This window comes from Drosophila persimilis, unplaced genomic scaffold (assembly GCF_003286085.1).
Source record: "Drosophila persimilis strain 14011-0111.01,24,50 unplaced genomic scaffold, DperRS2 tig00000838-arrow-arrow-pilon, whole genome shotgun sequence".
NCBI classification, from domain to species: Eukaryota; Metazoa; Arthropoda; class Insecta; order Diptera; family Drosophilidae; genus Drosophila; species Drosophila persimilis.
This window is the reverse complement of record NW_020825360.1, coordinates 173,747-201,568: the sequence shown is the minus strand read 5'-3', so window position 1 is coordinate 201,568 and position 27,822 is coordinate 173,747. Positions and strand designations below refer to the sequence as shown.

Genomic DNA, 27,822 nt, shown 5'->3' with positions numbered 1-27,822 from the left:
CATTATATCTATGGATGTATGTGTCTCTGGATCTGATTGCTTAGGATTAATGCCTATATAGCTGCTATAATCAGTCAGCAGGTCGTGTGCATCATCGCAAATTACATATTTACATAGTTATGTTTGGAGTTACAGTTACAGTTACAAAATACAGCTGCAATTATAGAACGAATCGGGATTCAACCTTCGAACTTCCCTTCGCACTGTATTCAGGATTCAGTCAGTCGTTGGTTGTACAGTGAAGATATCAGGCGGCCATAAGGCATTTATTACTGGTTCGAAAACTCATGGGCTTTAATATAAATGGTTTAGGATCCATCTATCTAACCAATGACCTAACCCTTCTCTGTCTTTAAAATGATATACATCTAAGTTTTTCAGCCAGCATTTAAATGTATTCGTATTAGTAATAGCATCGAATGTTTTGTACGGGGTTTGCATAGAATTTTCTCCAAGCCCAAAAACTGCATTCAACTAAATGTATATGTTCCCGGCCTTAGTTTTTTGAAGACCAAGTTCCATTATTCTAGTACGATTCTTGGAAAATTTGCAATCATTTTTGCATTAAATACTCGCTTAGTGTGTGGTGATAAAATTGTTCATTATTCTTAGATTATTATTAAAATGGAAATCTTTCTTTGAGTCGAATGAAGTATAAATAATGATTCATTTCCTGGGAACGGCTGATATCTTAGATCTATTTTCTAAAATAATAATTTCTCTAGTGGCAGATTGGGGGGGAGGGGTTAGTGATTGGGTTTTGAGTTTAAGAAAGTTCGACTGTAATCGCTACAGAGTTTTAGATCCGTCAACAAATTAAAAACAAACTAAAAAACAGATTTAAAAAAAAAATAATAAAAAAAAAATTTTTAAGTATATTTCTAGAGATGTAAAATCGAATTTGAATCTGCACCTACACCATCTATCGGCTCTCCATCTGGGGCTCTATCTTTTTGGGTAATTTTCTGATGCCTTATGGCTCCTTACACATTCTGTACATGGTGTTTTGTTGTTTGTTGTTGTGTGTTGCTTTTGTAGAACTTATAAAATTAAATATTGCTGGTAATTGTTAGCCTGAGGGTCCAACCTCTGCTGTGGATGGATCCATCGTTCGTTATACATAATACGTACTTAGTTACGATACATAGAATACTTGTTATAAAATACTTTGTTCTGGAATGTTTAGACGCGCGCGCACACATTCTGCGATTTCCTGGGGGAGGGGGGAGAGGATCAAGGGGATGGGAGCATAGGAATGTGTATATAATAATTAATTAGAATCTGCCAAGGAGTTGTATGGCTCCCCAACATGGACATAAGTACAATAGTGTCTGCTTGATCTGTCGGATGTGATGATGATGATGATGGAGGGAAGAAGTGTACGACTTTAAACTTAACTATAGGTAGGATTGGATTTAATCTACTAGATTTGTTGGCTGTTGTGCTAGTGCTGGTGCTGGTGCTGGTGGTGGTGGTGGTGGTGGTGGTGGTGGGAATACTTTTCGTTTAAGTACCGCAGGTACCAGCGCTCAGATGAACAAACTAAATGCCTAATTAAACTAATATTAAATAAGTGTAAAATACATGTAGTAAAAGTTAAATAAGAAAAAGCTAGCTAGCTGCCTTGTTAGTTGTTAGGCAAATTGAAGGACGTTGAAATTTCTTAACAATCTATTTGACATGACGACCACTGGCGCTTCCTCGACCCCGTCCACGATTGCGGACAGATCCAGCCTTGGTTTTGATCCGATCCCGATCCCGATCACGATCCCGCTCTCGTCCCTCTCACAGGCTGCTACGACCCGATCGGCCAACAGCACCAACAGCGCCATTGGGCCGATTGTGTCGTCGCTTGTGGAGATAGAGGCCGGCGGCCTGGGCGAATGCAGAGCCGCATATCTGGCAGACATAACGCTTGACCTTGTCGTGGATCTGTTTGTGATTCTGCAGATTCTTTGTGGACTTGAAGGTCTTGCCGCAGATGTCGCACTTGAACTCCTCGTTGCTGTAGTGCAACTTCAGATGCTCGAACAGGCTGTTGCGGGCCATAAATGACTTGTTGCACTGCGGATAGTCGCACTTGTAGGAGCGCTCACGCTCATCCTGATGCACAATGCGGTGGGCATTCAGGTGGCCGGGCGTCGCGAAGCTCCGTTGGCACACACCGCACCCAAAAGGCTTCAGCTCTCCGTCTGCTGGTCCGTCCTGCTGATCGTCCTGCTCATCGGCATTTTCGTCAGACGATTGGACACCGCTTCGGCGGCGGCGGCGCTTATGAGCATCGCCCGAACCAGAACCCGAACCAGAACCAGAATCGGCGGGGCCCGAGGACTCCAGTATGCTGTGATTGAGATTGAGCGCCAGCGTTGGCAGGAACAGCTCCTCGTTGTGGCGCCGCAAATGCTCATCGTAGTTGGACTTCTCCCGGAAGCTGGCCGTGCATAGTTCGCAGTTGAATTTGCCCTCGGTGCCGGCGCCCAGATGCAGCTGCTTGTGGCTATCGAACTCCTCAGCGCTGTTAAACTGAATGTTACACACATTGCAATAGTAGCCGCCGCCGAGGCTCGGCTGGTGGGTGAGCATGTGCAGGTCGAGTTCGCGCAGCGTCTGCACAATCTCTGCACAATGCTGGCACTTGAACGGCGGTATGTCGTCGTCCATGAAGTTCATTTGATCGTAGTAGATGTAATTCGGTATGAACTTGCGCCCCGCACGATCGCAATTAAGGCGCTCCAGCTTCTGCTTGGAATAGTCAAAGCGGAGCTGCGAGATGCGCTTCGAGATCTGGATGGTGGACACATCAATCAGCTGCTGCAGCTCCATGGCCATCTGGTGCAGGCCCTCGCCTCGACGCTCCTTGCTGCGGTAGTCCGGATCAAAGCGGTTATAGAAGCACTGATATCGCTTCACCATGCTCAGCAACTTTGCTGTCGATGTGTCGTTCCAAATGGCTGAGAATCGGCGCCGGTATGAGGTTTCCTAAAGCATATAGAAGCACACAGGGAAACAGAAGCACAGAGGGACCCAACACACAAACGGGGGCGATTTATTATTCATTATTATTGTTTATAGCCAAGAGGATGTTTACATAAATTGGTGGCTCAAATGGCTCAAGTTTTCAATGGAAGGGGGGGTCAACACTTACCTTGACGACAGCATCGGACATTTTGGAATTGTAGCTGTAGACCTCGTTGAGGAAATGCAGCTCCTTAAAGTACCACAGCGTACTGATGTTCGTCTTCTCGAGGGCCATCCGATTGCATTCGCGCTTGTAAACGGTGCGCAGATTGTCCCACTTCCTGGTGATGGCATCCTTGGCCAGAGAGATGTTGAAGCGGCTCTGAAACTCCAGGACAATCCAATCGAGGAAGCGGGCACGCTTTACACGATCCCGGAACTGGGCATCGCTGTGGTCCCACAGGAACGGATTGCGCTGATATGATTGTATGAGGAATTGGATCATCTTGCGATCCTTGATGTGCATCGTAAGCTCACGGTCCCTCTAATTATTGGGTGTGTAATGAAATTCTAAGTAGAATCAAATCTGAGGGGAAATGTACGGTGCATGCAACCTACCCCCAAGAGGGACTCCTCGACCATCTCGTCATAGCTGAGAAAATCGGTTGATTCGTTGCCGGGGAAGATGTGATTGGCCGCTGTATTGAAGCTGCTGCTGCCGCCGCTGTAGTCCAAATATTCGCCCGAATTGTCATTCTCATTGTCCCCCATGTAGCTCCGATCATGGTCGGCATAATCATCCATCGACGAATCACCGTCGGCGGTGATGGGTTCGTTTTTGACATCCACACGCGGCTTGGTCACCTTCATACGGGGGCGCGGTCTTGGAATAATTGCGGGCACATCGCTTTCGGGTAGGATGGCCTCTTCGTCGTCAATGGCCTCAGAATCGTCTTCGTCTGCCGGCAAACGGAGCACATCCTCATCGTGGTCGGGATCCGCGTCGTCGTCGTCGTCGTCGTCGCTACATGGCGGTTCGGGTAGCTCCTGTTTGATGACCATTTGTGGCTCGAGCAGAGCGGTGTCCGCATCGGTCAAGTCTTCGATCTCGTCAAAGTGGTGCCCATTTCTATGATGGATTCCCTCGTGCAGGGCATCCTCGTCCATCGACAGGGACATGGGCTCGCCAAAGCTGAGGGCGAGGCTGGATGGGGGAACGTGCCCCTCGGTGCCCAGATGCACCGTTTGCATGTGGCTAATGAATGAATCAAAGTAGAGGAACTTTTCGCTGCAGAAGATACAGCGCAATGCGAAATACTGGAAGTCCTCGGTGGCCGTCACGACGCCACAATCCTTTGTGCAGTGACGAAAAATCTCCTCATCGTTTGTACGTGGATACGCCAACACGCTCATGGTGCCGACTGTAGGTTTGGGACACACACTCGTCTCGTAACTGAAATCGGATTCGGAACGCTCCCCACTGCACGCTGCACTGCGTTTGAGGACTGCACTCTTTCGATTTATGTCCTATTCTTGGATCTAAAATAATTGCCAATAAATAAAAATTGTGTCCGAACTAGTGTTAGTGTTTAGAGCAGTGTGACCGCGTACCGTCCGACCCTCATAAATATACCACAATATACCGTCTCATTTTCAAAATATACCATGCCCACATAATTTTATACAATTAATGAATCTATTTTCCACTTGACTGGTTTATTTAAAACTCTTGCTTTTGTTATATTTTGGCTTAAACAAAATAGATCAACAAAAAAAAAACTGTCGCAATGTTACTGGTATTTGAAGACATGATGCGTGTATAGCCTTTGTATACCCTATTTCGTTAATGTGATATGAAGATAAAACGTTATTCATAAAGAATTTTTTTTCAAATTGATATGTTTTAGTCATATTCATCAATATTAATGGTATCTTGCATATATATATCTCGATCCTGATACCTATTCTTGGTCTCTGTAACAATACAATAAACTGCAAAATATCGTTGTGATATTTAAAACAGACGCTAAGTTGTTTTTGCATTCTTTGGAGCCTGGGATGACAAACATATTCTGAATTCTATAATATCCTTTTCCCTAGGGTATGAAAATTAGTGTTGCCGCAAATTCGGTGCATGGAATGGAGCTCACTGTCGTCTACCGCCTATTACCAATAAATACTATTTTTTGATAATCCGTCCAATATTACTAGCTAAATAGAAACCTCAAGCCTGCCCACATAATTTTATCCGATTAATGAATCTTTTTTCTACTTCACTAGTTTGTTTTAAATACTTGCTTTTATCGGATTTCTATACCCTTTCTTCTTAAATATACCTTTGAAAATGAAATTTATTAGATTGATGAAATTGACCTCAAAAAATACCGAAAAGTATTAAAAATACCGTAAACAGGGCTTACGTAAAACCAGGGCTTAAAGATGTACTGAACGCAGAAAATGAGCTATATTATATATCGATGGCTATTTGTTCTCGCAGAATATATCAATTTCGATATTTATGTGCGATGTTGGGCGAGTTTTTCTAATAATGGCCATATGATATTAGACTTTGGAGACAGCGTAATGGAAAATGCATACTAAATTTGTCAGAAATAGTGCCTTAGTTCTTCGACTCAGAGTCGGGAAACGTGTCTGAACATGGCTACGAACATTTTGTTTGCGTTTTGTCTCGTATGCTATCCCTCTCTTCGCAGCAAATGAAGTAAAGTTTAATGCTATAAAGCTATATCTGACTAATTGGAAAAGCCAGCCCCATGGGAAACAAACCGTCTAACACCATCAAGAAAAACAATTATTTTGTTCTCGCAGAATATATCCATTTCGATATTTATGTGCGATGTTGGGCGAGTTTTTCTAATAATGGCCATATGATATTAGACTTTGGAGACAGCGTAATTGAAAATGCATACTAAATTTGTCAGAAATAGTGCCTTAGTTCTTCGACTCAGAGTCGGGAAACGTGTCTGAAGATGGCTACGAACATTTTGTTTGCGTTTTGTCTCGTATGCTATCCCTCTCTTCGCAGCAAATGAAGTAAAGTTTAATGCTATAAAGCTATATCTGACTAATTGCAAAAGCCAGCCCCATGGGAAACAAACCGTCTAACACCATCATGAAAAACAATAATAAACATAGCATAATAAACATCGATTCCAAAATATTTTAATTATGGTTCAGTTAGCGGCCCGATATGCAACGCATTGGACCAATAAAATACACTAGCGCGTCGCAATCCCACACTCGTCGCGGTTTGACTCGTTGCTTTTGCATGAGCTGCTATTACTCGTCCTATTAGCTACACGCGTTTTTCTCAAATCGTGCTTTTTTTGTGAAGTGTTCATTTCTTTTGTAAAAATTACTCACTATTATGTTTTGCGACACAAATCCTTGCATTTTCGGCAATGCGTGCAGCTAAAATGATTTGAGAATTGCAGGCCATTCGTTGCGTCTCTGGCTGTTCAACTCAAGCATTTTTGAAACAAATGAGTGCGAATGCCATTGCTGGGTACCTCGCGCGCTCGTGTGTGTGTGAGTGGCGTATAAAAGAAGAATTGCAAAAGAAAAGAAACGAAGACGAAAAAAGGAAGCGATAAAAACGGTCACCCCCGCTCGTTTTGCCCATATTTGGTTCACAGGCAAAATAGAATCCGTAAAAACATAATCCTCATATGATTACAAAAAACGAGCAATTTACTACATGCATGCATGTGTGTACACAGTTTTCTTTACAATTTATCATCCCGATGTGATTTCTATTTTACCGCGTCTCTTGTGCTTGCAGAGGAATATAAAATGCATATTTCCCGTGTAATAGATAAATAAATAAATACATTCAGATCTGCTGCACTTTCTGGCGCCAAAGTGCAAAGACACAGAAAAAAGATCGAAAGAAAATAAATGTAAAAAAAAATCGCCGCGTGTGTGGAAGAACCAACACAGCGACACGGCGTGCGTAACACACATACATTGAACTGACACTGACGACACTCACACACTTACCCAGGATTGCAACAGTGTGTTCCGTTTCTTTTTTTATTGTTGTTTTGCGCGTTTGTGTGTGCGTGTGTGTGTGCGCGTGTTCGTTTCTTTTTGGTTAGTTTTCATTTTGTGTGCCGTGCCGTTTCTTCGCCGGATTAAAATCCAATAAAATGTCTGAGTTTGAGGATAGTCCACACCAAAATAGCCAAACAAAAAAAACACTGCAACGACACCAAACCACGAAATTCAGCACGAGATCAGGATCGAGCACACATCCGCTAACGCCGCTCAGGGAAGTACGCGAGCCCGAGGAGGGGGCCGAAGATGATTCTGCTGCCGGCTCACCCCGCGTCTCCCGCAAAGTAAGTACAGTTACAGTTTTACAGTCGAGTCGGAGGTCGAAATTCGCGCGAAATACTGGAAATGCTGCATTTTGTTCTCTAATTCCAGTCTCTCATGGGAAGGGTGAAGCTGGGCGTTTCAAATATCCTGTCATCTTCATGGTTCTCACCAACTTCTAAGGCCACCACCCGGGAGGCCCAAGAGGAGCAGCAACAACAACAGAATGGAACAGGAACAACGTCTCTAACGAAAAGGAAACGAGGACGCCGTCGTATAGAACTGGCCGAACCCGACGGCGAGGATTCACCCGCTGGGGGCCTGCTACCCGATGTGGATGATGGCGCCGCTGCACGAGGTCTGGACTACGAGGAGGTGGCCCTGGCCGACAACATAGCCGAGCATGATTTGGTTGGCGAGGATGAGCAGACACGCCGCAGCGAATACAATGTGTTCGCCTTGCGCAAACGGCGCAATGCGATTGCCGCCGATGATGATTTTGATGACGATGACGACGAGGTGCCAGATGGTGACGAAGAGGAAGACGAGGACGATGGTGACGATGATCACGCACAAGCGTCAGCCTCTCCCCCGCCTAAGCGTCGACAGTTGGAAGTGAGTGAAATCAAGCTATACTCTCCTCTTCCTAATTGCTATTCCTAATCTCAAATCTCACATTTTATTGCAGCTGGAGACAAGCGTCCATTTACCAAGCATGCGGCGACTGCCATTGCCACTGGTTTCCTCCACGCCCGCTGCTGCCGCTGCCGCTTCCGCCGGTCAACTATACACCTCAGGCAATTCTCAGGCATTGGGCAGCCGCAGCCATAGTCGTGGTTCGAACAAGGGCGGCGTGCCTCCACATCGCCGCACCTACATGAACCTCTATCACCAGCATCAGCAGCGTGAGCCGGGCTACAACTTCTTTGCGGGCAACGAGTCGGCCGCCGAGGCCACCACAGGAGATCTGCCAGTCAGGTGAGCCCCTGCCCTAACCCTCTAGCCCTGACCCAGTTCCTGTCGTTACTAACTATAGATTTTACTATTCTCCGCTGTCCTCGTCCTCGTTGCAGTATACGTCGATCGCTGAACATCCCAGCCATAGAGCATCCACGTGGTCGTAGCTTCAGCTTCGGGCAAACCAGCAGCAGTTTCTCCGCCGTGCCATTGGCCTACCACAAGAGACCCCTTCTGCTGGGGCAGACTGACACGGTCCCCGAAGCATCCCTCGATGTGGCACAGTCAGATAATGAGAGGATTGAGCATCTACTGAATATCTGCAAATCCAATAATAATATCAGCAGCAGCAACAACAACAACAACAACATTATCAAATCGAAGAGAGGCACCGCCACAGCCACAGCAGCAGCAGGAGCGGAAGCAGGATCAGGAGCAGATTTGGAGAGCGAACTGAATGAATATGCCGAGGCAGTGGAGGCCTCCGATTCCTATCCCTACCATCACAACAACAACAACAGCAACAACAACAGTGACCAATGGTTCTATGGGAATTTGCAGAGCGCAAAGTCAATATTTACACGCGGCTCGGCCCAACCGACGCACCACAATTCTACGTGTTCGCTGAATTCGCTGAACAAGCGGCGGCGCTTCAATGCCTACATCTATGGCAGCTCCTCGGCCCTGAGCGACAGCCGGCTGTTGACACGCAGTGCTTCCGCCTCGGCCTGGGGCTCCGGCTCAACATTAAGCTCGCCCTTCTACAAGGGCCAGACCACATTCGGCGGCAATTCGGCGCACAATCGCATATTTGGCCAGAGTGGCGGCTCCTCGTCATCGGTGGCCATGAACTCGGGCGACCGTTCACCGGCCGCCCATCAGGCGCCAACCCATACCGGATACCGCATAAATAAAATTGCTATGGGCCCCAGAAAGCAAAAAGAGACACCAAACACATCGGTCGTGGACAGCATGTCCCTCTCGACCTCCACACGTCGCATCCTGAGCCTACTGGAGACGTACTCCTCGCCTCTGTTTGATGTCAAGCGGCTCGGAAACACACTGAAGGAGCAGCAGCAGCAGCAGCAACAACAGCTGCAAAAGCTGCAAACTAGCATTTCCTATTCCCCGCCAATGCAACAGGTACTCGAACGACGTCGCCTGCACCGTGTCACCAAAAGCTCGAAGGAATTGCTTTTGAATTACAAGCCAAAGCCATCATCGGCCACCACCATGGCCCTGGCAGCTCTGCCAGCCCGTCACACCAATAATAATAGTCACACGAACAAGATGCGTTCCCGACTGAGTCACACGTCGTCTCGCAAGCCGCGCGAAGATAACGAACTGGCTCCCGAACCCCTCGACTTGCCGATGATCAATTTCCCGGCCATGGCAAATACACCGACATTTGATTTGGTCATCAAGCCACCGCCGCCACCGACGGTGCCATCGGTGACGGTCAACCCGACAACGGATCTCCAGATGAGTGCCAGAACCCAAACTGCAGTCCCCAGGCCTGCGGTTAATTTTGTGGGTGCCAATGTTAATTCTGCAGCAACAGAAACAGCAAGAGCTCCAGCTAATGCCAGTGGCAGTGGCAGTGGCAGTTCAGCAGCCTGGCAGCCTAGCAACGTATCAGGACGTAGATTCAGCTTTGTTGAACCCATACCCGTACCCATACTGGGAGAAGGAGAAACTGCACAGGAATCGAGGAACACGCGCCATTTCTCCTTTCCAGCACCAGCTTCATTTGAGATGCAACAACAGAAGCAGTCGCTGCCATTCATGAACGGTCCCACCACCGCTGCATCCGCACATAATCCAAGCAGCAGCCAGCAGAGTGTGGTAGGAGGCTTTAGCCAGCAGTTTATGAAATCAGCCACTGAATGGGAGTGCGATGTGTGCATGATCAGAAATAAGTCGGAGCTGGTTAGGTGCGCAGCCTGCGAGACGCCAAAGCCTTCCAAGACTGCAGCTCCACCTACATCTGCAGTACCATTGTCGGCTGCCAGCGGGTTCGGAGATCGTTTCAAGAAGTCTTCGAGTGCCTGGGAGTGCGACACATGCATGATAACCAACAAGAGTGAGGATAGCAAGTGCGTGGCCTGTGAGACGCCGCGCCAGGGAGCTACCACAGCAGCCACCAAAACCACCACCGACTGTTTCTCAATTACAAACAGCCCGGGGTGCGGTTCCGGCTCTGGCTCCGGATCGGGATCGGGTTTCTCCACATCCAGTTCGAGTTCCGGCTTTGGGCAGGCTTTCAGGCCCAAGGCCAACACATGGGAGTGCCAGACATGTCTGGTGATGAATCAGACGAGTGCCGTCGAGTGCGTCGCCTGCCAGTCGCGCAATCCCAATGCCAGCAGCGAGTCCAGCTCGAGCTCCTCCACAAGCAATACTCCAACCAACGTCTCTTCGAGCACCAGCAACAGCAACACTACCAGCTTCAAGTTTGGCTTCACCCCAGAGCAGCAGCAGCAGCAGCAGGCAGTCAAACAGGGTGCCAGTTTCCAGCAGCTGGCGGCTGCCCAGAAGGAAGTCAGTTGGGAGTGCGAGACGTGCATGGCCATGAACGACCATTCGCTCTCCAAGTGCTGCTGCTGCGAGCAACTGAGGCCGAGAAGCGACGACTGCAAACCCTCATCCAATGCCACTCACCCTGTGCCCACGTTCACGTTCGGGTTTGTGGCAAAAGCAAAGGAAGCAGCACCAGTCCAGCCAGCCCTGCCGGCTCCAACATCGAACGCTGCTCCTCAGTTCTCCTTTGGCTTTGGCCAGAGCAAGGATGTGGCAGACAGCAACAACGCTTCGACAGGAGGATTCAAGTTCGGAGCCCTCCCCACCCAGGAGGAGCCAAAGTCAATCGATCTACGGGCAATTCCGACTGCCACAAAGGCCACATCCACCACAGGAATCGAAACAGCAGCGACAGGAGCTGCCGGAGCAGCAGCAACAGCGACCCCCGTTAGCCAATTTTCATTCAGAGCCCCCACCACCACATCGACACAACTGTCCTCCAGCAGCGACACGGCTACAGCTACCGCTACCGCAAGCGCAACCGCAACCGCCGCAGCTACCGCAACTACCGCAACTGCCGCCGCTACCACTGTCAAGAGTCAAGTGTTCAGCTTTGGAACCCCGTCATTACCTTCGTCATCATCGGCAGTGTCCAGTTCGACGCACACTTCGGGCAGCAACGCGAGCGCCACCCTTGCGATCAGCTCCTCCAATACGAAGCCCATGTTTATCTTCAGCGCTGCCCCCTCCGCAACGACCAGCAGTGTAAGCAGCAGCACTAGCCAACAGCCGACGGTGACGACGGCACCTGTGGTCTTCTTTGGGGCTGGGACCACAACCAATCCGGGAGGACCAGCCGCAACATCTAGCACATCGTTTGCTGCAACACCGGCTCCAGCATCGGTTTCTGCCGCTGCAGCGCCAGGTTTGTTCAGCTTTGGCGGTCCATCTCCAGCTAGCTCCACGACAAAAGCTGCCCCCAGCAGCAACAGCAACACCTTCTTCTTTGGCCAAACTCCGACATCGACGGCAGCCCCGACTACAAATGCGACGGGCTCCATCTTTGGAGCAGCAGTAACATCAGCAGCACAGCCGCTAAGCTTTGGAGAGAAGAGAGCGGCATCGGGTATACCCGCAAACACCCTGACAAAGCCCGTAAGCTTTGGCTGGCCCAGCGCCAGCGCTAGCCCTAGTCCCAGCCTCATACCCAGTAATGGCAGCACAGCCCAGGTCCCGGCCACCGCCACCGACAGCACCAGCCTCCCGACGGTGGTGTCTGGCGGCTCTGTTTTCGGCAGTGGATTCGGAGCAGGCTTCGGCAGTACATCGGCCGCCAGCACGACAACAACTCCGGCACCGACTTCAGCTTTTGGCGGCAATGGAGCCCTCCCCACCACGGGTTTCGGCTTTGTGGGTAACTCGATGGCCCCCCATTCTTTGCCTGCGCCTGCGCCCGGTCCGGCTGCTATGTTCAGTAATGCCATAGCGCCTGCCTTTGGCGGCAGCAACGGAGGAGGCGGAGGAGGAGGAGGAGGAGGCTTCGGCGGCGCAAGCAATGCCGCAGCTGCAAAGCCATCATTTAACTTTGGAGGCTCTTCGGCTCTTTCCCAGTCGGTAAGTATATCGGAATCGGCACTTGACAGTGCTGCGCTCCGTTCGATAACTGATCGATCCTCTCTAAATCGATGCTCTCCGCTCTCTTTCTATCTCTGTCTGCGCAGGCGGCCACATCTGGACCCTTCAACTTTGGCGGCAGCGGCACCGCGGGCAGTGCGATCCCCACAAAGCCGGCCTTTAATTTTACGGGCTCGGCTACAGTGTCCGCTGGCACAGCAACACCACAAGCGACGCCTGCCTTTAACTTTTCCGCCGGTTCGGCGACTGCCAATTCTCTAGCATCGGGCGATGTAAGTATCCATATCCATCCATCCATCTACCCAGCCATAGCCATAGCCATAGACATAGCAATTGCCATTGCGCTGACCACAATTTTGACACGAGAAATCGTACTTCAAAATATACTGACGGCAATAAGCCTTTACCAGAACTTGTTGAAAGAGAACATCAATTTGTACGTCTATATAACATATATGTATATCAGTAGGCAGTACGCATATTTATACATATTTCGTAGATGTTTTAGAGCTTATAGGTGGCCGAAACGATGTGCCACCTTTTATTTGTCTTTGCATGATAGCCGATAGACCTACTTTCGGTTAACCTATTTTTAATTAAGGATTACAGTATGTATATATTTATTTCTTTGATTGTTTATATTTATATTTATTTATTTGTATTTATTCTTCTCTTTTTTTCTTTCTCCTTTCTATTTTCAACAACACAAAAACCAACCGATATCAAAAAAAAATCTTCATGTTGTTGTCGCTGTTGTGTGTGTGTGTTCTTTTGAAAAATTAACAACAAAAAATAATAACAAAAAAAAAACAAAAAAAACGTACTCCATGTATGTATTACTCCTATGTACACACTTTATAAAACCAAACCTCCCCCCACCTCCCTATACTGCAAAACCTCTATGGGGCTATGGGGCGCACAAAATCAAATCAATCAATCAATCAATCAATCAACTATCCATCCTACTAATCACCACTGAAACGACCTGAAAAATCAAATCAAAACAACCCAAAAAAAAAAAAAAAAAAAAAAAATGGCATTTGTGGGCACGGCATCGTAGCAGCGTGTCTTCCAGTTCGGCGCTTCTGCGGCTCCTGCTGCTCCTGGCGCAGCTCCCGGGCTCGGTGCTCCTGGGGCAAGCGGTTCGTCAATGTTCAATTTTGCGGTCACATCGACGCCGCTGCAAATGCAGATGCAGGTAAACCAAAATGATGGTCAATCCAGGCTACAAAATTATCTAAAGCCAAGTCGTTAACGATTTTTGTATCACCTATTTGCACTCTTGAAACACCAGTATTATATACATATGTAGTATTTAGTTTTGTATACATATATAGAAGAAAAGTATTAGTTTTAGTTGTTTCATGACCCCCTTTCACATTCCACTAGCTTAACATTAACAGTAGCATTGACATTTAACATTAACAGTAGCATTGGCATTTAACATTAACAGTAGCATTGGCATTTAACATTTAACATAAGCAGCGTTGCATTTACATATGTATGTATGTAGCTATCGATCAATTGCTTATGTGTTGTTGCTGTGCATTTCACAGTATCGGTAGGGGGTAGTGAGGGTAGAACTCGCTGTAACTGTACAACTGTACGGGGCCGCGATATTCGATCTACATACATATGTATGTATGTGCATACATCTACGTGTGCTATGGAATCTGATAAACATATGATTTATATGCATGCCGGTTCTATACTTTTTTTGGACAGCACTGTATGTGTGACCTCTAACCCCACACACAGAAACACACACTTTTAACACTCAAACAGACGAACATTCTACACTCATACTCATAAACTCTACCGACACACACACCCACACATATACGAACACTCTCATTCCGCTGTCACTTTTCATTTGAGAAACCAATTTGTAAATACACTACGTAATTTACGCCCCTCCCCGTCCCCCTCCCAATCTCAACCCAACCCACTCCCCCTCGTACATTCACTCATCATGAACAACAAAAATAATTTTTTGCTTTAAACAAAGACAACAAATTTACCACAAAAACCCAAAAAGGAAAAAACCAAACCGAAAACGTATTTTTTTTATTTGTTTGCTTGCAGTCAACGCCAAATGCCAACGCACCGTTCCAATTTAGTGCCGGTGCTCCGGCGCCAGCCAATATGTTCGCGTAAGTAAAGGAGAGAGAAAGAGTACGCACTTGCGAATGCTGCGTGAGCGAGCTAGAGATACGAATAGTGAGTGGAAAGCGATTAGGAGAGAGAGGATCATTGGTTCTCTCTCTGTCTATTGCAATTTTCCAAAATGATTGGCCGAATCACAGACACAAAAACACACACACACAGACAGACACCCACACAGTTATACACCTACACTGATGCACCGTTCACCGTTATTATTGCATTTACACAGCTAATTTGTAAAGATATTTGTTGTTGTGTTTGTTATGTATGTCTGTATGTATGTATGTTAACAAAACGAAAAGAAAAAAACATAACAAAACAAAACGGATTTAAAGATCTGTTTTGGAATCCCACCAGCAACCACTGCATACAACTAAATGTTTCCATAAATGTTCTTTGTGTGTGTGTGTGCGCGCGGTTTTTGCGGTCACAGTCCTTCAGTGCGTTAATATTTTACGTTTCCGTGTGGTTTTTGTTTGCACACATTTTCTGTTCCTTTTTTTAAAGGCCACAAGATTTCAAATTCATACTCGCTCCGCAGCTGCAAAACCCGGAACTAGTTCCGATTTCAGTCATACATAGACGCACATGCACTAACGAATCCCGTTCCATTCACAGCTTCAATCCACCGCCAGCTGGCAACGCCGCCCAGAATTCACAGATGGCGCGCCGCAAGATCCGCGCCCCCGTGCGCCGTTTGCCGCCACGGTAGAAGTGGCATCGCAGGCCTCCGAAACAACATCTACTGAGGCCGCCGCCGCCGCCGCCCTCGCCATCGCTTTAGGGGGGGGAACCGAGTGCAACAGCCACATGAATGAAGAAGATGCACAGGCACAACCACAACGAATGGGATTGGCTCTAGAAGACGGTGATGCACGGAAAATCGGGCAGACGCCGCGGGAGGAGGATGAGGACGAGGAGGAGCTGGTAACGGATAACGAGAGCAGTGACAGAACGCTAGGGGCATCATCCGTTGGTGGCCACAGACGGAGTCGCCGTCACAATGATAGTAATCAGCAGCAGATCCCCCACGTTTCTAAATACCGTTTTGTACGCAGCGTCACAGGTACCGTCTCGGCCTCTACGGCTGGGACCGCCACAGAACCAGATGAAGAATCCACAACCACCATGTTCAACACGGCAGCCGCCAAGCTGACCAGACAGAAGCGGCTTGGAGTGTTGCACAGCAGGTGGCAAACTCGCAGCAAAGTCACCACCTCCGCCATCATGAGCAACAGGAGTCACAGAGGAAGTGGCACCAAGAGAATCAGCCACCGGCAGCGCTACAACGATAACGACGGAACAGAAACAGGAGTAGGTTCCGTCGCGGGAGTCGGTGCCAAGAGCTCCCCCCATGTCCTGCGCAGCCGTTACAAACTGGTGCGACGCCGAAGCAACAATGAAGCAATAGCACCACTGACTGAAGCACAGCAGCCGTAAAGGACGTAAAGGAACTGTTCACCGGAAGCAGATGCAGATCCCGATGCAAATGCAACATCGGCAACGGCAACCATATTTCGTAGTCCTCTCTCTAAACACACACACAAAATTTGTTTAAGTTATATTAATTTGTTGGTTTTATGGACACACACACACATATACTGCGTCCTCATCAAGCAGCTCTCGTGTCCATTCTCTAGTTTGTAATGGATCCTTTTTTATGCTAGTTTTTTTTGTTAATTGATTGAATGATGGGCGCAGGCAAGCCGAAAGCGTATGAAAAACATAGAAAACAAGGGATCCGGATTGAAGGATCATCATCTTCGTCGTCAGAGTGTGGTCTTCGGGCAGTGTATTAGTGTACAGTAGGTAATCCTCGAATCAATCCAAAAAGAACAAGAACCACCCCATACACATGCCAGTACATTGCAGGCGACGGAATTGTAAATTTCAATTTAATTGTATTTTTAGTCATTTTATTTGCAACTATTGTTTCTTGATGCATACATGAGATACATATATATATATATATTTATAAGTATAATTAGTAACCGATAATTATGTAATAATTATGTTGTGAAAATGTAAAGAGAGAGAGAGAACGGGGATGAAGATGAGAATGAGGAGGTAAATAGCGCAAAGAAGAAGAATGAGAGTAAACTATATTATAATATACATATATATTAAAAATCAAGAGAGAGCATCATCTGCTTAGATATTTTTGGAAGCAGTGGAAAGGAAAGAATACGGAACAAGTAGAGGAAAGAAGGGAGAAAAAGGAGATGATAATGATAATGAGGACCGCATTACTAGTTTGTGTTAGTTTTTGTTCTTCATTTATAGATTTATCCAAGGAATTCGCGATCGAAACACAGAAGCAAGAGCCACAACAGCAGTACACCAACAAAATACAGAAAACAGAAACTATTTAGAAACGTAAATGAAAAAAACCTATAGCTACCGATAAGAAAAAGATAGAGAAAAGAATAGAAGAAGAGGATCAGATGCACAGTGGCGATAATAGAGAGCAGAAAAAAGAATAAAGTTATGATGATTATACGCATGTTTTATATATACATAACTACATAAATATATTCACATGGAAAACATTAAAATATTTTAATATAATTTTTAATTGATCATTTGTAAGTCCCGGGAAAAACTGAGTTGTGGAAATCGGAGAGAATTCGTTTTAAGAAACGGTATCGTAATGTAAATAAGTAAATATATGCGGTATGATAATTAAAAAAAAGCAACAACAAAATATACCCACAAAAACCTGTGAAAAATCAATTATGCTTTTTTTTGTATTTTTAAGATCGCCAATCTGTATCAAGTGGGGTTGGTGCTCACCTCGAGTGATCGCCCGCTGACGGAGATGAGCGTGAAGAAATTCGTAGCATAGCCAATCTGATCATGAATCGCGGTCTCAAGGATATTCAGAGTATATTACTTAAGTCCCAAAAAACATCAAGCTGTTCAAAGTTGTCACAGTATTTGTTTGTATTTATAGAGGTGGCTGGGAGCCTTGCTGAATACGTTACCGTTACTATTGCCGCTGCCCAGGCCCCCGGCCACCGATTCCCAGGCAATAAGTGCCAATACTGGGGAATTCTTCTTGGTTCTTTCCTAGTTTGTACGAAGTTTTTAGTCCGATTTTGTTCCGCCTAAATATCGGCCAGCACCCGCCTGGATATCCTGCCGCGCCAATTTAGCTGCACGGTTTTCTGCATGCCCGCGTTCGGTTCGCCTCACGCCGCGAGTCATGCGGCAGCGCCCCTCGGTCGGTTAGGCGGGAGGATGCCTGGGATCCGCGCGTAACAGCCTTCTGCTGGTTTCGCCTCTTGTAAGATGCAGTCATTCCATCTCAACGTACAAGAATATTTTGTTACGAACCTTTGTTTTCTTCAGGGCAAGGCCGGCTAGCCAGTCATCCCAGGGCTGGGTACTTCCCAAGCCCTCAGGTCGCACAATATACCAACTAATTGGTCATCTCGAACAAATTGAAAAAACAAAAGTAGCCGACAAAAAAAAAACTGCAAACGGACTCTACTCGACAAACAATATTACAGTAACTTCCTTCAACACAGACGTGGACCAGGTCGAGGTGTCGATGTTTTTACCTCTGAGCTGAGCTGACCCACCCTACCTGAGATCCGAATCACAACGTTCTGGATCTCCATGCCATGTTCAGCAGCCTTACCCTCCCGTTGCTGTGGCTCCTCTTCCCCCCATACGAAACGATTAGCAATTCATTTTCTTTCTTATAATTTTCACGTTTGATGATTTTTTCTGTCTCCCTAAATGGGCGAGGGACCCGCACTAGGTGACCAGGATAGTTTCTCGAGACCAGCAAAAAGCAAGCCAGGATGTCGGAGCTGTGACCTATTCCCTATGGATTTGCCAACAAAAAGAATAAATTGGGGGTTTCTTTACTGCCCCTTTGGAGCGGACTCACTCTTGCGCTTTTTGGGTCTACTTTCCGTCCCGCTGGTCAGCTCTAAAGTTCCTGGTGTTTCACTGATCTTGATCCCCTGGAATCACAGATTTATTTATCTTTTTATCGGGTGCTGGCCACTACTCCATCCTCATCCCACTCACTTTTTCTTTCAAAACTAAAAAATCACGGCACTTTCTCCGTCAACTGGCGCGCATGCTCCTCCGTTGCGGGAAATTTTTACTCTGAACCCCCTCTTTGCTTAGCTGCTCTGTATGATGCTCCCGGGCCGCTGATCCCCATCGCTCTCTTCTATCGCCCTTGAACTAGGTTCAAGGAACTAGATTCAAGGGAATGGCCTGATTCGGGCTGCTGGCGGCTCTCTTTCTTTGGCTTCGGGACTCCGTTATGGGATGAGATCGGAAATCCTCTCTCATAACGGCTCCGGACAGCGCGCGGAACTCTCACTCTTCAGGACCAGGTGGCGCCACTCTTCGCTAACCTTTTCCCCTTAAATTTTGGCCTTGCCACTCTGTTCAAACTTCTTTCCTCCTCACCGCTTCTATGGGGTATCACCTATCGATATCTTCGCATGCAACAATTTTCAGCCATTTACCTCAAGTCGTTTAACTGTTTAAATAGAGGCGGCTTAAGTGGGCTAAGTTCGGTTTTTCATCGGAATATTTTAATATATTTCTGAGGGACACACTGCCCTAGGTTACACTGATATTTTTGCCACCATGTCTAGCTCACACACCTTGCAAATATTATACTTTTCATCGTATTTTCCAGTATTTTTTCACACCCTCTTGTCCAATTCACCAATGTAGAAATCGTGTAGAAATGCCACTTAGAGCCATGTCCCAGACCACATCGAATACTCAGTATCGAATTTCTGATCGTTTGCCATCAAAATCTCAAAAAATTTCGGCAACAATTTTTGAAACGTATACATTTCCCCTGCAGGTGTTGCTTTTTTTAGTTACATAAAAATGTAGTTAACATGTAGCAAATGTGTAACTGGCGTGTTGTTACGATGTCAAAACGCAAATTGTTGTTACCGTCAGTATATTTACGGTATATTTTTAAAATGAGTCGGTATATTTGTGATGGTCGGACCGTATACTTGTTCGATAAATCCGCGATCACACTTCTTGTGTTTTTCTATTTATTTTTTTTGTTTCTCCAATTGTGTTTGTTTGTGTTTTTTATTCGTAACTTGAGCGTCTCCAAGCCGCAAAAAATGTGTCCGCGTGTCCGCGTCCGTGTTTGTGTATTGTAATTGATTACAATTGTGATTACAATTGATTACTGTATGAGTTAAGGCTGCAATATCGTAATAATTAAGAAAGTGGCCGGGCAATAAAAAGTGAAAATTTGCTGCGTTTTTTGTGTGGGTCTGCAGAGTAAAAAATAATAAACGGCGTGCAGCAGCAGGCAGAAGCGCGAATTTCCCTGCAAAATGTTCACCAAGAAGAAGAAGAAACCCCTGATCTCGATGCCCAGCAATTTCGAGCATCGCGTGCACACGGGATTCGATAAGCGGGAGAACAAATATGTCGGCCTCCCACTCCAGTGGGCCTCCATTGTGGGCAATAATCAGATCCTCAAGTCGACCAATCGACCTCTGCCCCTGGTCGATCCCTCGGAGATTACGCCCACAGAAATCCTCGACCTGAAAACGATTGTGCGGCCCCACCACAACAATAATAAGGCGGACACCACATCGCTAAATAGCAGTAGCACCATGATGATGGCCTCGGTTGGGGGTTCCGGCGGTGGACCGATCCCAGGTACTCCAGGCGGAGTGCCTGGTTCGATGGGGATGCTGGGTGCTGGAGGGCCTCATCATTTAATGGACCCAATGACCACGTCCGGCATTGTCCTCCCCAAGACCTCGCATGTGGCGCGCTCCAATTCGCTACGCAGCTCGAGTCCGCCGCGTGTGCGTCGCGTGGCTAATGTGCCGCCCTCCGTTCCCGAGGAGGAGGCGGCGACGACAACGCCAGCGACGGGCTTCAAGCCCCAGCAGCCCCTGGGCCAGCCAATGCTCTATTCCAGTCAGAACGCGCACGTCAATGGAGCGGCCACAGGTCCCCTGGCCGTGCGAACGGATCAGGGCGCGAATATGCAGTACCGCGCCATTGGAGGCGTCGGACCGCCGGGCGCCATCCCGCAACAAACATCGCCTGTGGGTTCGGTGGCCAGCGGAACGCGATCCACCCACTCCCACACGAACAACGGAAACAGCAGCAGCTTCCCCCTGTATCCCCCCGCTTCACAGCCCCACCAGTCCAAGTCCGTGGGCGTGGGCGACCAGAATCAAAATCCCTTGCATAGCCACGCCCAGACGCATCCGCATCCGCATGCACACAACCATGTCAAGTCGGCATCGCGTGCATCCAGCTCGAGCGGCGGGGCCAGCAGTGCCACCCTGGCAGCTTCTCAGGCGTCTGTGCAGCAGCAGCAGCCCAAACAGGAGCAGCGGCTGACCCACGAACAATTTCGTGCCGCCCTCCAAATGGTCGTCTCCGCTGGCGATCCGCGCGAGAATCTAGATCATTTCAACAAGATCGGAGAGGGCTCGACGGGCACCGTCTGCATAGCCACCGACAAGTCCACAGGTGGGTGTGGCGGCTCCACTTATTCCTAATTGTCCTGCAACCAAACGGATTTGGTATTTTGTTTGTTTTGCAGGTCGCCAGGTGGCCGTGAAGAAAATGGACCTGCGCAAGCAGCAGCGACGAGAGCTTCTCTTCAACGAGGTGGTCATCATGCGGGACTACCATCATCCGAATATCGTAGAGACATACTCCAGCTTTCTGGTCAACGACGAGCTCTGGGTTGTTATGGAGTATCTGGAGGGCGGTGCCCTCACCGACATTGTCACCCATTCGCGCATGGATGAGGAGCAGATTGCCACTGTCTGCAAGCAGTGCTTGAAGGCTTTGGCCTATTTGCACTCACAGGTGCGTGACCAGCATGCAGAAAGACCCCATTGTCTGCGGCTACACCCTGCCAGTGCCAGTGCCACTGCCTCTGCCTCTGTCCACGGAAATTGGGGGCTTTCTTCACTGTATTGCTGCTGCGCCTTTCCTTTCCTTTCCCTTCCATTCCCTTCCATTCGATTCGATTCTTTTTCCCTGCTGCTGCTGCTTCTGCTGTTGCTGCTGCCATTGCCATTTGTGGCGCTTTCTTTGGCCTCCGCTTTCGCGTCGCTTAGGTTTCGATTTCTAAATGTTGTCACCGAAGCTGTTGTCCGTCCGCACAGTGGAATGAGCACCCGAAACTAGGCGCAGCAAGCAGAAGTGAAATCGTAAGTGCAGAAGAGCAATAAGCCTGCCCTGCCCCAAGTCTACAAGCACTTTGTCTACGATGAGTTCCTCGGGAACGAAAGAACGAATCATTTGTACACACGAGAGCGTGGCTTCAGGCCCACAGTGGCCGCTCGTAATGCGATAAGTGGCTGGGAGAAAGGTCGCCTCAAGTGGGGGTGGGGTAGTGACAGGGGTAGGGATGGTGGGTAAAACCACAAAGGGAGCACATTTATCTGATTTTCTCATTTCCCTATCTCTCTCTTTCTCAATAGGGTGTCATCCATCGGGACATCAAGTCGGATTCCATACTTCTGGCCGCCGACGGCCGGGTGAAGCTATCGGACTTTGGATTCTGCGCCCAGGTATCGCAGGAGCTGCCCAAGCGCAAATCGTTGGTGGGCACACCCTACTGGATGTCTCCGGAGGTGATTTCGCGTTTGCCGTATGGGCCCGAGGTGGACATCTGGTCGCTGGGCATCATGGTCATTGAAATGGTAGACGGCGAGCCACCATTCTTCAACGAACCGCCGCTGCAGGCGATGCGTCGCATCCGGGACATGCAGCCACCGAATCTGAAGAACGCCCACAAGGTCTCGCCACGCTTGCAATCGTTTCTCGATCGGATGCTGGTGCGCGATCCGGCACAGCGGGCCACCGCCGCCGAGCTGCTGGCCCATCCATTCCTGCGCCAGGCGGGGCCACCCTCCCTGCTGGTCCCACTCATGCGGAACGCGCGACACCACTCATAGAACGGAATCCACAGATAGATGTGGACATCCCAGCTCAACGAAAGTGCACCCACAACCCACAGACAGTGGCCATCGATCCATCTATCCATCGATTCAACGATCCAACGATCTATTCGATTGCTTCGGCATAAGCTCTAGTATTACAAATTTTAAGTTTGGCAGCTGTACTTAGACCCTCATCACTTTAACTCCTGCTCGAAACATCTCGAAACATCTTGTAAAGACATCTAAGCCATCCCCATATTTCGACACCCAATGTTCGTTTGTCCCCTCCATATGTCTGTATGTACCTAGGGTTACGTACAGCAAGCCGCTGCTGCTAGGCATACCATTCCCATTCAAATTCCCATTTCCGAGCATGCTCAATGAGGTTCCCTTCGCTGGTGATCCGCATATCGTATTAATTGAATCGGATATGCTCAGAAAACGCAACGTGCCTTTCACACACACACACAACTATAGGAACAGAAAAAGAATCGAATCGGATCGGATCCAATTGTGCCTGGCCATCGTTTGCATATACTGCACATATTACATATGTATGCCGCCCTCTGATCGATCGTATCTGAAATTATTATTATATATATTTTTTGTATATGTACTCTGCATTTTATTGCTCTCTCTCGTGTCCCTCCATGGGAGGACAGATTCCGTTCTTGTCAATATCAATGTGCGTGTGTGGGTGTGTATGATTTTTTTTACAAAAACCGTAAACATTGTTCGAATATCTATTTTTTAAGAAATAAGCTAAACTATAACTATACATATACATATATTTTTATTAAAAAAACAAAGCCTTAACCCTAAGAGATGCAAAAACACAACGAAACAATAGATCAGAAAGAGAGACGGAAACATAAGCATAGGAAAGAGAGAGAGAGAGAACTATAAGTATAGGAAAGAGAGAGAGAGAGAGAAGAAGAAGGAATGGAAGGAAGCATGGCAAGATGTTTACGAACGGAAAGGCATATCAAATTTTGACACATTAATAAATAAATATAACTAGTAATAATAATAATAATAATAACAAAGTCACCATAATCCACATCGCGCGGTTGGTTCCATGTTCCAAACAATACGGAGACAGAGCAAGCCGCCAATAACGAAAAACATTCCCATTTTTATACGTTTTAGAATTTTGTTTATCATAGATTCTCTGTTCTGTTCTGGATTTCACCCGTGTAATTATTAATGAATAAACATAAACCATACAAAATGTGGGACGCCATTGCTGGGAAACGGGAAACGACCCAGCCAGTTGACCTGGATAAGGACACCCGGAAGAACTGCAGGAGGACGACTGCCGGCGTTGAGTAATCCAATCCAATCTCATAGTGCCTGTGGTGCATCACACGCTGGAATTTTGGTCGCTCCTTCTGTATTTTTTCGTGGATGAACTGGATGGAATAGAACCTTGACTCAGATTGCCAATATGAAGCCGGAGTGAGGAATACATTTACATAATTTTTGATACTAGAGCCCTTCATAGATGGCGACGGGGCGTGGCACGTCAAGATCGGATAACCAATGGCAGAGTTATGCAGTAAAAAACTAGCTCAAATTTGTTTAAAAAGCATGGCATGCTTTCAGGCTGCTCGCTAAATACTTTCCTTCCTGATTCTCATCCGCCAAAGGGTCCGCTTTAAAATCGGGACAACTGCCAACTGGCGGACTTGTGTCTCTCGAGGCGACATCAGGATCTGGTAGAGCACTGGTAGGGCCTGCGGATTGTCAAACGCATTGCCCAAAGCGGCGGTCCACTTGCGTATACGTTGGGAATCGGCGAACAGAAGACCGGCAATGATATCATCCAGCATCGCCTCAGTTGTTAATTGCTTTACCTTTTATACAATAACTAATATATAAAAAGCTCTACCGATTTGTATGCAATTTTTGTTGGACAACGCATGAGAACAGGTCGTAAAGTATTTTTCACATTCCTGCCACTACCCACCATTTTTTAATTAGAGCTTTAGGATTTTTGTATGAGCAATGTCCAAATATCCCGTATGTTTTAATATATTTGTGTGTGTGTGGATATTACGTTTTTGTGACTGTGAAATGTTTGCACTTTGTTACTGTGAACATTGCCATCGAGAGCAGAAAGAACAGGCGAACGAATCCAATAAGATAACGACAATGCGAGTGTGAGCATGTCGCAATGTCGGGAATTTCAGCCACAAGAGGCACGAGATGAACGAAATCAGCAACGACAATTGGAGCAGAGACTAGTGCACCGGTACGTAATTGATACGTACAGAGAAAATGGCAGACAACACCAATAAGTACATTGACAATTTACATCCGCTTCGTTTCTTCGTCTCGCATTCGCAATTAATTACGATCCTTTGCGACCGTTATACTTGTGTGGTTTTATCATTTTGTAGGTTGGGCTGCATTTTTCTATAAAACGATGCTTAATATTTCGATTGATGTCAATAGAAAGGATTCTACTGTTGCGAGCTTGATATTGAAGCCCATGAAGGCACGCGCTCAAGAGGCTCCGGTCATAGCTGGCGTATAAGCGAGCGACGAGCTGGCTGGAGACACCGTTTTGGGTGGCCGAGTCGACCGGATCGCTGTTTGGATTAGGTAGTGTTGAACTTGGCCTGTACGTTTTTTAGCTTGGAGTCCGAGCTGGACACGATCTGCGTGTCGCTGGAGGCCTTGCTGGACTAGTCACTGCCTTCGTGCTCGATGGAAGCACTCGAATTGCCCACGACGTCATTATGTACTTGTAGTAAGTAAGTCCGCAAACTCCGGCGCTTTAGTCCACTATGCTGGTTGAGAACAGATATAAAAAACCCTATGGGGAAAAGCAGGCAGTACAATCGAGAGAGTCGACTAGGTGCTGGGGAACATTGATTTTGGGGGTGTGGTGATTAATTTGTCACAAATAGTTGCTCAGTTCTTCGACTGAAGTGCCCATATGCCCATTTTCACCTTTCTCCTTTTTTTTAACTTGAGTGCAATAAGAAAACACATTATTTGGTGGATAGTTTTTTTATGATTTTTTTTTATTTTGCTGATTTTCTGTTGTTTTTCCCTCGTTATTATTCTGCTCGTTTTTTTTGTTGTTTTTATGAGCTCTTTCTTTGAATTTTTGTTATTAATACTAGATATTGGGTGTACGCATTAAAGGCAAAGTATGTGTTACTTGGTAATTGGTTTCTCGGTTTGTTCATTAAAAATAGACTTACTAAAAAGTGTATGGATGTGTGTGTGTAATGAATGGATCAATGGTCGTGTGAGGGCATGGTAGGGGTTTGGCGAGGAGGATAGGAGTCACCTGTAGGTACAGTTGTGTTCCCTCTCGCTTTTGCCACATTTTTCGCTCGCTGTCAGCCCCCATGTGGTTTTCCCTTGCTTTCTCTTCTTTGTTACTAGTTTACCAGTTTTCGTGGCGTGTTTTCGTTATGCTCTTCTTGCCCCCACCTCTATCTGTATTGCCTCTCTGTACGCTTATCTCTATCCTTCCTATCCCTATCTGCAAATCTCGTATATGCGTTGTTTTCATCTCTAACTCTATTCGGCTATGTATCCACAAAAGTCCAACAATTAATTTCTAAAATGCCAATTGGGCAATAATCGAGTGATTCGCTGTCCGTGTTTTTGACATATGTACATACTTATAACAGAGAGCTATACATATATGTATATCTCTTTATATTTATGTACATATGTACGTACTGGAGTGTCCGTCCGGCTGTATGAGGTTTTTTTGTATGAAAATTTATCCATCTTTGCTTTGCTCTAAATTAAAAACTTTTTTATTTTGTTGTTCATTTTCGGTTTATATTTTTTGCTCTCAATTTCTCTTTTTATACAGTTTTCATTTTATCAATTTTTATTCTCCCGTTTTTTTTATGATTTTTTTTATTTTTTTTTTTTTTGTTGTTTGAATTAAATGCTAAAATTAAGTATAGAAAAAAAAAAAATATTTCTCTTCTGCATATGTTTATCCGATGTCTCCATATACTTTAATATATGTATATACTCGTACTTGTAGAATGCGGGATATACCCGTTAGATTTTCAAAACGAATTTACAATAATCAAATGACGTTTCTTGCGGGGTTTAACAACATAAGGATGTGATGCCGGGGGATACACATACCCGTAAGTATTAGTTACACAACGACTCTATATACAAGAACATATACCCATACGGACACACTGGGGGAGCTCGCACACTCGCAGACAGAGCGAAATAAACCCATTCTCAAGCACAGACCCACCCTTCGTACTACTATCCATTATTACTAGGTTTACAATTTGAATTTTCGCTAAATATGTACCGTACGCAAATATAAATACAATTACAATTACAATTACAATAGTAAGATAGTATAAAGTCGTCATCTTAGTCGGTAATATTACTACATCATACATATGTATATATACCGTATGGTCTGGCCCTCTCCTGCCTGGCACTCGCTACAAAACTGCTTCACAGGAGTGGGGGGAGAGCTCTACCTGGTATTGGGAGCCCAAACTTCCAGATCAGATCTACATGGAATTGTATATATGTACATCCGATGTGTGTGGTCAGGGGACTACAAACGTTTCTAGCTTAAGGATTTAAAGAGACGATTACGAACACAGAGACGGAGACAAAGGCAAAGATGGAGACTGGACCTGGACCTGGACCTGGCCCTAGATCTGAATCTGAATCTGTACTTGCCAGCTAGTTGAAGATCTATGGAAGACAGCAGGGACTAAACAGATACATATATATATATATATATATATATATATATATATACATATATATATCGATGTACATAAATAATTGTCACTGCAATTTCTTTGAGGGATCATCCTGCTTTTATATAATCTTACATTATGAAAAAGAAAATGAAATATTGTTTTCTGTAAGTTTTATTTGCAAGCATTGTTGCTGTTTCTAGTTCTTAATGGTTTTTAGTCGCGTCACAATAGAAAAATTTCGTTGGCTACTTAAGAACTACATTTGTTTCAATTTTATAATTTCTAGAAGGGGTTCGGGTTCGGGTTCTGGTTCGGGTTCTGGTTTGGGGTCCGATTCTGGTTCGTGTTCGGGTTCTGATTGAGCTGAGAGCTGGGGTTCCTCTGTCTGGCCAATACATTATCTCAATGTAACTACTATAAAATAGCCATAGTATGGTTATAGTACGTGTGAGTGTGTGTTTTTGTTTGTGTGTAAATTACAAGTGTAAAAATAGACTTGGTCGCATATGTGTGGGAACGCCTGTCAAGCCTTTAAACAGATAAGGGGTGCGCGGGTGTTGGGGGGTTATTACGGAATTAAGGTTATGATCATAATC

General features: G+C 46.4%; 3 protein-coding genes across 3 annotated transcripts; 2 read left to right on the top strand and 1 right to left on the bottom strand.

The window, feature by feature from the left end:
• Positions 1-1,750: 1,750 nt before the first annotated feature.
• Positions 1,751-4,503, bottom strand: LOC6599114. Its single transcript, XM_026993451.1, has 3 exons — positions 3,577-4,503; positions 3,146-3,502; positions 1,751-2,979 (listed from the first exon to the last, which is right to left on the bottom strand). The coding sequence occupies exons 1-3, from the start codon at positions 4,369-4,371 to the stop codon at positions 1,786-1,788; spliced, it is 2,346 nt and encodes a 781-aa protein (XP_026849252.1). The 5' UTR covers positions 4,372-4,503; the 3' UTR covers positions 1,751-1,785.
• A 1,860-nt stretch (positions 4,504-6,363) lies between these two features.
• Positions 6,364-15,362, top strand: LOC6599115 (nuclear pore complex protein Nup153). Its single transcript, XM_026993448.1, has 8 exons — positions 6,364-7,319; positions 7,408-7,911; positions 7,985-8,274; positions 8,370-12,387; positions 12,495-12,680; positions 13,469-13,606; positions 14,494-14,561; positions 15,193-15,362. Exons 1-8 carry the CDS (start codon positions 7,128-7,130, stop codon positions 15,284-15,286), a joined length of 5,490 nt encoding a protein of 1,829 aa, XP_026849249.1. The 5' UTR covers positions 6,364-7,127; the 3' UTR covers positions 15,287-15,362.
• Positions 15,363-19,673: 4,311 nt separating this feature from the next.
• On the top strand, positions 19,674-23,324 carry LOC6599117 (serine/threonine-protein kinase PAK mbt). The gene is made up of 3 exons (XM_002024382.2): positions 19,674-21,075; positions 21,149-21,420; positions 22,041-23,324. Exons 1-3 carry the CDS (start codon positions 19,914-19,916, stop codon positions 22,515-22,517), a joined length of 1,911 nt encoding a protein of 636 aa, XP_002024418.1. The 5' UTR covers positions 19,674-19,913; the 3' UTR covers positions 22,518-23,324.
• Positions 23,325-27,822: the final 4,498 nt, after the last annotated feature.